Below are 11,818 nucleotides of genomic sequence, written 5' to 3' on the forward strand. Positions count from 1 at the left end.
TAAAACACCTTCTAATTCTTTTTTTTAGGCTGTGGATATAACAGAGAACACCACCTTGTGTATAGAGTAAGATGTATTCCTTTACACTTAACCAACTAAATAGGAAAAAAAAAAATTGGTCAAGGCACTTCCTATGCAGGGAAGGAAATTAATGGCTTATTTCTCTATGTCTACATTTACTTTAAAATTCTTAAAATTTTGTTATTTGTTTTTACACAAACAAAAGTACTCTGCAGTGAACCAGATTTGGGTATTTTTCAGCTGTGATCAGCTTCTCTCTGAATTCCACCAGGATGTACGGGTGAAAAGTAAACAAAGCTATAAATCAAATGCAATGCATTTAATACCTCAATGCTTTGCAAATTGATGTGGAATAGGGGTCAGCTCAAATCCTTGTTCAAGTGAAAATGTTCTCTTCCCATGAAGAGGAGAAGGAACACAAGGTAAAGTTGTGAGTGCTGCAATGATACAGAACTCAGATGTGTGGTTGCTTGTTGGCAAGTAGATGGGAGGCCAGATTTCCTCAGGTGAGAGCCTCCAGTTATTTATTTGGTAGAAGTCATGGATATTTAAAAGCACACATCTTTGTGGCTGGCATGGATTTTGAAATCTGGTGGGCAACTTTTCAAGAAGTAAAAGCTACAAACAAAATAGCTTTCATTCCATTCAGTGTGCTGTGGGAAAGGGCTAATGGATAAGCATTACTGTGACTGGCAGGGCAAGCTGCCAGTATCAAGGATTCAAGCCCACATCAAAACAACAATTTCTCAGTTTACTTCACTAATTTGTCAAAGTAGGACATTATCTGGCAGGAAAAAAAAAAAAGAGGGGTGAAGAGATGGGAGAAGGGAACACTTAAGGGTAGAAGTTATACCTTTTTCTTTTTAACCACGTTCGTCATCTCCCTCTGTGTGAGTAGGATTTACTTTGATCATTTCCTAAACCACACTACTTCCGCCATGCGCTACTCTTCTGGTAGACTATACTTCCCTCATTTACTTATTCCTGCTTTTGTCTTCTTCCAATGGAAAAATGGCATCTACTGTCAGCAATGAAAAAATGATATCATTCTGGTGCACAGCCTTCAAAGAGACTGCACACCCTGCAGCCATACTGTCTCCTCATCTGCCTGTTTCTTCTGGGTGGTGGAGTAGGGTTGAGGACTCCAAAGATATTCTTTTTCTGTTGTCACCCCTTAACTCCTTACAACCTTGTATCTTCTAACACAGAGTAAAGACTCTACCATCATAAAAGAAGAATTAATTCACTGTAGTTTCAAATAATCAGCTCAAGATTTGGTGACAAAGCCTCATTGTATTCCAGGCAAGGCTTTTCCTATAGTTGCTTAGTGCTCAGAGTCTGGGGCAGTACCCTGAGTTCAAACGCTGCTTGTTCCACTTACTTACTCCTGGGCAGACCAGGATAAGGGAACCCATCTCTCTGTGCCTCCATCCCCTCACTTCTCAGGAGTAACCTATTATATCCATCCTACTGTATCAGGCAGAAAACACATCACATGACCAAGATGATGTCATAAAACAGCTCAGGGGCAGTTTTATCTCATTAGTACTATTAAACAGTTATATGGAAAACCAAGTGAGGGCTCATTTGTCTTAGGTAACATAAAACAGTATTTTTATACATCAAAGGCAAAAAAAAAAAAAAAAAAGGAATGAAATCCTTTCTTCTAAATCAGCCTCAGCTGAATCTGAGACTTGCACTTGATGTTCAGACACATTCGGCTTTCCTAACTAAAGGGTCAGGCAGGAACCACGGACCATTAGGGAGCTGCAGACCTCACTCTGTGCGTGAGATACATACTTTTGAGGAGATCTGTTGTCAACTTCAGCCTTCAGCCGTAAATTCTCCCTCAGCAGGCCACCGTTTTCCAACTTCAATTTTTTATTTGCCTGAAAAAAAGAATTAAAATGAATTAAGCCCAAGCTAACACGAAAGTACCTTGTAAACATTATGATATGACACTCAGGATCACAGATAGCCTGAAACAGGCAATGCTCTCAGTTTTTAGAATTTCCTTAAAAGCTTCTTCATTCAAATTCTATTACTGTATTGGTGTATTACTAACAAAAATTAAACTCTCTATATTAGTCACTAAACTGACTTACCCACCAAGAAAAATGCCTAGAATGTTTATACTTAATGAGTTGTAGAATTACTATTAGGATAAAAAAGAAAGGGTAACTTAAGTTTTTAAAGCATATGCATTAAAACCTTTGACCAGAGCTTTTGATTAACTTCCGTAATGTATTAGTTACTCACCTTCAGACAACTGTGCCTCAACAGTCACAAGAAGAGGGGTGTGGGAAGTACTCATCTGCAGCCTATACCCTTACTCAACCTTATCCAGGTGACTTTGGGCTGGTTTACTTAGACTCATCCAGGTTCACTGTGGGCTCTGAGCACTTGCTCACCTTCACAGATGCACACTAACCAGGATGGTGGAGGGTTAATTCTTTAATGACTGATAGACACCATTACTGCCCCCTGAAGATATAAGGAAAGCCATTTACTTCCTCGTATATACAAACAATGAATTAAGCTTTCAAGCATAGCACCATAAAGGGAGGCGAGGCACTTAGTGAATATTTTTCGATGATAACAATAAGCTTAAATTAGAACTCACTTGCATTCCTTCCCTGCCCCCATCTCCTAAAACAGGTATCACTGTCGGTCTGTCCTGCACTTTTTAAATATCTCTCATTATAGGCTGGGTAGCTTCTAACTATTAGAAGCAAACAACGGTTACAAACACTGGAGCTTTGCCTACTGACAGTGCCTGGGAATATCAAAGGCTTTAGTTCTCATGCAGTCCCAGCTCTGACTGGTAATGATGTCTCATGGTTCTCAACTCGCCGGAATCCAAGAAGCATCAGAAGTCTATTGGCTCGCACCAAGTTGTAGGTTACTGTCTTAGTCAGGGTTTCTATTCCTGCACAAACATGACCAAGAAGCAAGTTGGGGAGGAAAGGGTTTATTCGGCTTACACTTCCATACTGCTGTTGATCACCAAAGGATGCAGGACTGGAACTCATGCAGGTCAGAAAGCAGGAGCTGATGCAGAAGCCATGGAGGGATGTTCTTTACTGGCTTGCCTCCCCTGGCTTGCTCAGCCTGCTCTCTTGTAGAACCCAAAACTACCAGCCCAGAGATGGCATCACCCACAAGGGGCCCTCCCCCCTTGATCTCTAATTGAGAAAATGCCTTACAGCTGGATCTCATGGAGGCATTACCCCAACTGAAGCTCCTTTCTCTGTGATAACTCCAGCTGTGTCAAGTTGACACAAAACTATCCAGTACAGTTACTGAATCGTTTTTGTTCTTGCATCTGACTTATTGTACTTGTATCTGACCTTTGTCTCTGTAGACTGCTTTTTATTCATTTTTAGTCTATTATCTAATCTATCCCAAGTTATTCTTATGCCTTAGGATGTCTATTGGATTTAAAAATGACTGTATTTTATATAATCTTTTCATCTATTCTACACAGTAACATTATAAGGCCAGAGTTGATCTGCATACAGCTTCATACTCTAAGAAGTATCTCTGTCAAAAATGTGGCATCTACAGGAGGCCACTCACAGCTTGCTGATGGTCAAGGAAAGGCATGGAAGCCACAGGGGAAACGATCGGTTGACAACAGCATAACTTCTCTGAGTCCCTCTAGTTTGCCTTACCTTTTAACAGGGGTGACAGGTTTACACTAAGGCAGGCTGCCAATACACAAATGAACCACACTCTTCCCTCATACAGATGCAGTGAAGTATGTACGTAGTTTCTTTTTTCTGAAAGCAATTTCGCTCTTACTTTCATATGGCCTTTGATGAACCACACAGCATTTGTTTTGCATATGGAAAGAGGTTTACACTGAGTTGAAGATCTTTCTTTCCTACTTAACCTCACTGTAGATTTGAGAGCTAATACTCAGTGGTTCTTCTGTAAAATATCATACAGAGTCCATTAGCGATTTCATAGCTCAGGATGCAGTAATTCTGAACAAGAACAGCATTTAAGGCGATACAGATAGGTTAAGAGGGCAGCTGTAGAAATGAGCGCCATAAAACTATATGCACTTAGCACCGCTGCACCGCAGGGCAGGTGACCCTGAAGTCAAGCTAAGGGGCCGCTGCTCTAGCACTAAGAGCGTGCAGCTCTCTCCTTGCAGGATGGAAAACGATCCCAAAAGTTTGCTTGTCCCCCAACTACTCTTCTCTTTATCTTGTGGGATGGGTAGACAAACAGGAAAACGAGTCAGCCTCATCTAGCCATTACTCTTCTGCATACGTGGTCTAAAGAAGGTACTCACAGCTTTCTCAGAAGTAGTCTGTAACTTTTAATATGTAGTCACTCAGATTTCAAAGAAGACAATGGTAGTGCTAGAAATTATCTGATTAAAACCTTTTGTTCAGCTAGGTACAGTGGGCCACACCAGTATTCCTAACACTGAGGCAGGAGAGTAGTTAAATCCATGTTTCTTTGCTAAGTAGGGAAATGGATTGTTTGTTGATGCACATAAAGCAGCCACTGCTGTGAGCTTAAGAAACTTAAGGCAGACCAGAGAGAAGGGACCAGCCACATCTTTTAAGCAGACGCAGCTCTTTCAGAAGCACTTTCGGAGGGAGGCACTGCTGCACCTCCAGTTATAGTCACAAATGCAACCACCTGATACTTCTTGGCAGTTAATGGCAGCTAATGAGAACAGCTTCCTACTACATATAAATACTCATCCAGGGTTTAGTTCTGCTCTTGCAAATTAGCTAATGGTGAGCCAAGGTATATGGCTATTTATACTTGTGAAAGTACTTAAAATATTGTAGAACTTTAAAAATAACCATAATAGATTCTCCTCCTCAGACTACAACTTACCTCTTTTAACTTATCCACATCATCTTTTACTTTTTCATATATTTCATTAGCTGTTCTCAGCTTTTTCTTCCACTCTTCTACTGATTCTGGGTCAATTTTACTTGGATTATCGGCTAGTGGATGTTTGTCTTCGTTTTGACTGCCCTGCATCAAAGCTAAAGGATCCAGAATGGTCTTGATCTGTGACTCCAAGCTGAGATTTTTACTTTTAAGTTCTTCTACCTCTTTCTGCAAACAATCTATTTCATCCTGAAAAAGTACAGAAGTCAATAATCAGATATAGACTAATGGCCAGAGACAATTTGTTCTTGAATATTACACTAAGATTTTTTTTTTACAAATACATAGATGCTTTATATATAGTAACAGTTTTGTAAAGAAAAAGTCAATTTAGATTATTAAAATGTATTTTGACCCTCATAATTCACAGACAGCTCTGGCTTTAAAAAAAAAAAAAGTCACAACCCTTTGATTTTCTTTAAGGTATCATCAAGAAACTAAGAAAAGAAAAAACAACATGAATTTCAATTAAAAAAAAAAAGTAGATTCCAATTCAGAAGGAATATTTGAAGCATGTTAATTACTTTATAGAGAGAAACTTAAAAAGTGTTAGTCAAAATAGGTAATCAGAATGTTGTTTGATATTTTTATTTTTGCTTCTGCATCTGAAGTAGAAATAAAATCCTTCCTCTTTTCATCCCAGATTAATACCAACAGTGGGTCTTCAATCATTAGTCAGCTATTCCAAATATCTGCTTTTCTACTCTGGAACTGCTACTCTTAATGTGACTGCAAACATTTGGGATGGATTCTCTTGTGTAATTTGTTCATCTATAATGAACATACCATCTTAATCTGAGACTTAAAATTCTACCAGAAAGTGAAGTCCAAGTACCTCCAATGTCAGGGCTTGTCTGAGTGCCCATCCCTATCTCCTGCCGAAATGCAGCTACCACTGTGACAACATTAAAGGGCGGAAATAAAACTAGAAACCAGCCTTCTCCATAGTCGGGCCTGTCTTCCAACTCAGTATGTAGACCAGGCAGACCTACAGTACAGAGATCTGCCTGCCTCTTCCTCCCAAGCACTGGAATGTATGGTGCGTGCCATCATGCCCAGCATAAGAAGTTGTGTTCTTTAAATTTGATAGATTAATAAACAAACATGCATTTATACATCCACAAATGTGGAAAACACGAGTAGGAAAGAACATTTATTCCATCACTTATGCTCCAGTATATTAAAAAAAAAAATGTCTGAGGCAACTGAAGTAGCTCACGGCAAGCTGTAACTCCAGTTCCAAGGGATACAATACCCTCTCCTGGCCTCAGGCACCTGGTAGTCAAGTGGTGCACAGGCATTCATACAAACAAAACCCACACATAAAATAAAAATCATAAATTAAAAAAATAATTTTAAAGAAGAAAAAGAATAAAGAAAAAATTCCATTCCTTTCTTTTCTCTGAAATCCTAGTCTCCTGTTCTTTACTTAATTAAAACCATTTCTCTATTTAAAAGAGAAAAGGGAGAATTTATCAACTATGTGTAGACTGGAACTAAAGGTTTCGGACTGGGCATGGTGGTGGATGTGTGTAATCTCTGCACTTGGAAAGCGGCCCTCGAAAAACAAACAATTCCTGATACCACCTCAACCCTCCCAAGAAAAGATCTGAGGGGAGAAAACCCACAAAGGTTCCTAGGATTTGGCTCTGAGATGCATGGACAGATTTCCCTTCAGTTCCCTGATGACATCACTCCCAAGTGTGATGCACTTACTTCATACTCTCTATGCAGTAGCTCCAGTCTGGTTTTCCGAAGGTGCTTCCTGACAGTATGGCTCAGCATGGGCTCACTCTCACTCGTTCCTCCTGTGGGGAAAACTCTCATTGTTGCTTTGTTTGGGCACAATGAAAATGAGCATTTTTCTTTTTTTATATTGTGTTATATAGCTTCCCAGATAACTCCAGAAATAAAATGTAGATAGTCAGATTGGAGACTCTGGTCCAGTTAAGGATAATGTGGAGCTAATTAAAGTTTAAAAAAGAAAAATAGTGCTGAATTGGGAGAGGCGAGAGGAGTTTGAAACAGGAACTAGAAATAACACCTACGGAGAGACTCTGGGTGTTCTATTTTTACTTCAGGGTTTACACTTTCGATTTTCTTTAGTACACATTAAACGGAGTAATATAAGTAGTCATTGGTGGACAGTATCTTTCAGAAAACGTAAGAAGTAGTTGTAGTGATCTAAAATGAGGGGAAATTGTCTTAAATGCTGTTTGTGATAGAAAGGGAAGAAAGATACATGTCCAAGAACAAAGGACAAGGACTGTGGGATCATTTAGGCCTTTCTCTTCCTTAACCCTGAGGAGACAGTATCAACTAACAGCATATGAAATATCTTCAGCATAGTATCATATTGTGTTTACTTACCTATATGTCCTAGCATAGCAAAGTCAATGGAAGAAAGGGCTACATAGGATTAAGGTATCAATTTTGAATACAGCAAATCTAAAAACAATTTTTAAATAATAAAGCCAATTGCTATATTTAAACAACACACAAGATTGTTGTGTGTGTGCATATCCACACACACACACACCCACACACCCACACACACACACACCAGGAGACTGAAACAAGTCTGGGTACTGATGACACAACTCTCATTGATTCTGATGACCAGTTACAATGGACTGACTCTTAGCATTAGCTGTGCACTCCGACTTGTGAGAGATACATCCAACATGAATGATTTCAGAGAGTGCTGAACTAATCCTGGGGCTATTGTCTTTGTAGTTAGTAAGATTATAGCAAAAAAAAAAAAAAGTAAGGTATTCTTTCTCAGGAAAGGCTTTTCAAGTGCAAGGATGATGGGCTACATCAGAGGTGGCTACTTCAGAGAGTTCATTAATATTATTTAGATAGTAATAAATGAAGTAGGGAGAGATACGGTGAAAAGCTAAAAAACAAACAAACAAACAAACAAACATTAAATTACTTTAATTATCAATTTTACACAAAGACCTGACTCTTTAAGTAGATCTATATGTAAGAGTTTACACAGAGCAGACAATGAGCCTTCGGCCAGACATTGCCCCTGTGGCCCTGACTGAAGCTTTTGGGCCAACTTTGATCCCAAGTCCCACTCGGTCCTTTCCTCTTGGCCATGTAGCTCTCTTTCCATTTTCATCACAAACAGTTATTAATACAATTTCCCCTCATTTTAAGTCACAATACCTACTTCTTAAACTTTCTGGAAGATGGGCTGGAGAGACGGCTCAGCCATTAAAGGCTAGGGTCAGAACCAAAAATATAAGTTTACTGAAAGATGTTGTCTACCTATGGCTAACTAAACTCATTTTTAATGTTTACTGAATAACAAAAGTGTAAACCCTGAAGAAAAAAATAGAACACCCAGAGTCTCTCTGAAGGTGTTATTTCTAGTTCCTGTTTCAAACTTCTCTCACCTCTCCTAATACAGCACTATTTTTCTTTTTTAAACCTTAATTAGCTTCACATTATCCTTAACTGGATCACTCTTCAATCTATCTAAATCCTGTCTCTCCTCTACAATACAGGCCACACACCACCACTCAAGCAGCATTCCTAGAGTATACTTTGGGGCACACCACTCTCACACTCAAAACCTAAAGGTACCCACTTCATCAAGTGGCTCTCAGAGTCCCTCACCTTCCTTCCTATACCCCGACCCTCTACTTTCCCTGTCCCCTCCTCAGCTCCTGGGACTTTAAACCATTAATATTTCTGTTCTCCTGCAGGCTCTAATGTACGCTGCTGAGGACCTGAGGGTTATTTCAGGATCCTTTAAAGTCTACTGTACTAGATACACTAGATATAATCACTAACAAATACAATATGATATTGATCTGTAAAAATGAGAACTTTGTATCAGTCTTCTCCCAAATATGTATAAGCTATCTTAAATCTATTCTTATGCACATATAAAATAGTCCCATACCAATAATCTCTTTACAAGGGTTTTCAGGAGTGATCGGGACTCTGCAGGCTGGACACTGGCTGTTATTCTTCAACCACAAGTCGATGCAAATGGAACAAAACACATGGTTGTTGGTGCATACGACAGGCTGACGTACCTTTGAAAAGAAGAAACCACTTTTAGTACAAGACAGCCCTAATAACAAGATTCCCAATATGATTGGTTTTTAGCATAAACTGCTCCTCTCAAGCATAGCTGTGTGTGGGGTAAAAAGAGAACGCTTAGGAATGAAAATGATGTTCTCTGGACTACACTATTTCTCATATGTCAAAGATGCTAGCGGACAGAGCTGGGCAGGGAGAATGCATCTTTGACCTGATGTGCTTAGTATGTATTTAACATTCATAATCAAAAAACAAAATGCTTTCTATTCACTGAGTCTGGGACAATTTTTTTCAGGCTATATCTATTAGGATTTAGGATGGCAGAATCATCTTTGATCCAGTCTGATGCTTGAATTCTTCAGTGCATCCCGCCATACCACAAAGCATCAACAGCCACCTAATAGGCATTACACAAGAACTGCTCTGATTTCAGTGTGGTTTGTCATTACTTAATTCCCAATATAATGAAACTGGAGTATTAGGACCTTTATGAGAGGTGATTATGTGTTGGGAGAAGCAGGTAACAAGTCCTGGTAGGAATTTAGTAGTTTCCACACGAGCTGGTTGATATAAAAGACCAAATCTGGCCTTCTCCCTAGTTTCCTGTTTTCTACCTTACCATATAACATTTTCTTTTTCTTTTCCCCCTCCTTTTCTGTCTTCTCTTCACATAACTAAAAATTCAGGTGTACTGTCTTCATGGATTTTCTAATTTTATCTTCTGTTCATAAAATTTCTCAAGAGCATCAGAATTACAAATACCAGGAAGACAGCACCATATACATCCTCTAGTCCCTTCTTCCAGGATTTCCTTGGAGTGCAGTGATTTTGTGTGTGTGTGTGTGTGTGTGTGTGTGTGTGTGTGTGTGTGTGTGTGTAGCTGTGAAGAAGAATGGCTCTTATAGGCTCATATATTTTAATGCAGTCACCAGAGAGTGGAACTGTTTGAAAGGATTGAAGGTGTGGCTTTGTTGGAAGAGGTATGTCACTGGGCTTTGAGCTTTCAAAACTCCAAGCCAGGCCCAGTCTGTCTCTGTCACTCTGCCTATGGATCAGGATGTAGGTCTCAATTACTTCTCCAGAACCATGCCTGCTATGTGTCTCTGGAAGTCAATACTGAAGACATAAAACCATACACATTATATAAGGGGCATCAAGATACTTCACTTTGTAAGAAACTATGTAAATGCAACCAGTGAAATAATTAAAAGCAGTAAGAATTTTCTATGCTTTTGGTTATGCACTAAAGGTTAAAGAGATCCCCAATCTAGAGGATGGTTTCCATCAAATACACACTGGTTGGCATATCATTTACTAAAGTGTCAATGACAGGAGAAACAGGTTTTATATGTGGTGAAAGTGCAAGTCATGTTTTGGTCATGTGACGTTTCTTACCTCATTGAAGTGGGTAAGCCTGACATTAGAAGGATTTGAGTGTCACTGGCATAAAAGACAACAACATCTGATTTTCTTTTTTTTTTTTTTGTTTTTTTGGTTTTGTTCGAGACAGGGTTTCTCTGTATAGCCCTGGCTGACCTGGAACTCACCCTGTAGACCAGGTTGGCCTCGAACTCAGAAATCCTCCTGCCTCTGCCTCCCAAGTGCTGGGATTAAAGGCATGCGCCACCACGCCCGGCCCAGACAACAACATCTAAAACCATAAGACTGGAACAGATTCCCAGGACAGGCAAAACGGTTAAGTGAAAAGGGCCCTTAGCAAGCACAAGAGAAGCACCTAGAAAAGGGAGCTGAGAACAGGGCCTGTGGTATCAGGAGGGAGGACAGGGCAGCTGTCAGAGAAATCAAAGCAAAGCTTCTCAGTAGCAGGCAGCACCCAAGGCAGATGCTGGTGACACTGTTGAGGCCAGGGATACAAAGTTAGAGTCTGGATCCTGTATATTCCCCAAAGGTCCACATGCTGGAGGCTTTATCCTCAGCCTGTGACTCTGGGGAAATAGCAGAACCCTAAGAAGTCACTTGTGGTGTGTGTCCTTGATGGTTACTGGGACCCACCTTTCTGCTTCTATTCTGCCTCCTAGCCAAAAAGCAGGTTCCTTTACCATGAACTCCTCTTTTGATGTTCTGTTTCCCATAAAAGAATGAACTAAAATAAACAGTTACTGCTGATAAGTATTCACAGTGCAGGAAAGGTTACATCTTTGCTAACTGCACACTTTTCTTCTTTTAATGCTCACTTTTCTGCTTTGTGTCTTGCTTAGAAAATGGGTCATTTCCACTTTCCCCATTAGATTTAGTCTTTGTATCTAATTACAGCACCTGGTACATTGGTTTGAAAGATGGGAGGATTAATAGAAGGTCAATTTGGTACAGTAAATTAAAAAGGGAGATAATGCTGCCAAACTGTCTTCTCAAGCAAAAGATCTATGGTCAAACAGTAAGGAAAAAGTTTTAGCTTTCCACTCAATGGACCTTAGTGATACAGAAGAACAACTACAGGCAGACTACTTCCTCTGGCTGCTTGGAGCCATCAACAAAGCTCCAAGCAGAGTCCTTTGCACTGTTGGAAACTGCTATTATTGTCTATGTGGGGTTTTAGATGCTAACTCGTCAATTTCCCCGGACAGGTGGTACTGTGCAGAGGGCGGTGTAATGTTAGCTTTGCAACCCTCCAAATAAGATGGTGTGTTAAGAAGAAAAACCAAGCCGGGCGTGGTGGCGCACACCTTTAATCCCAGCACTCGGGAGGCAGAGACAGGTGGATTTCTGAGTTCGAGGCCAGCCTGGTCTACAAAGTGAGTTCCAGGACAGCCGGGGCTACACAGAGAAACCCTGTCTCGAAAAACCAAAAAAA

General features: G+C 40.0%; 1 protein-coding gene across 1 annotated transcript in view; it reads right to left on the bottom strand.

Moving 5' to 3' along the window:
* Obi1 (ORC ubiquitin ligase 1) overlaps window positions 1–11,818 on the bottom strand; it is a 46,800-nt gene that overhangs the window by 26,128 nt on the left and 8,854 nt on the right. Inside the window, exons 2-5 of the mRNA XM_021203383.2 lie at window positions 8,864–8,999; window positions 6,661–6,752; window positions 4,885–5,133; window positions 1,822–1,910 (exon numbers count right to left, since the gene is read on the bottom strand). Of these exons, the coding sequence (XP_021059042.1) occupies window positions 1,822–1,910; window positions 4,885–5,133; window positions 6,661–6,752; window positions 8,864–8,999 (566 nt within the window). The remainder of the gene's footprint in view (window positions 1–1,821; window positions 1,911–4,884; window positions 5,134–6,660; window positions 6,753–8,863; window positions 9,000–11,818) is intronic.

Source organism: Mus pahari, chromosome 8 (assembly GCF_900095145.1).
Source record: "Mus pahari chromosome 8, PAHARI_EIJ_v1.1, whole genome shotgun sequence".
NCBI classification, from domain to species: domain Eukaryota; kingdom Metazoa; phylum Chordata; class Mammalia; order Rodentia; family Muridae; genus Mus; species Mus pahari.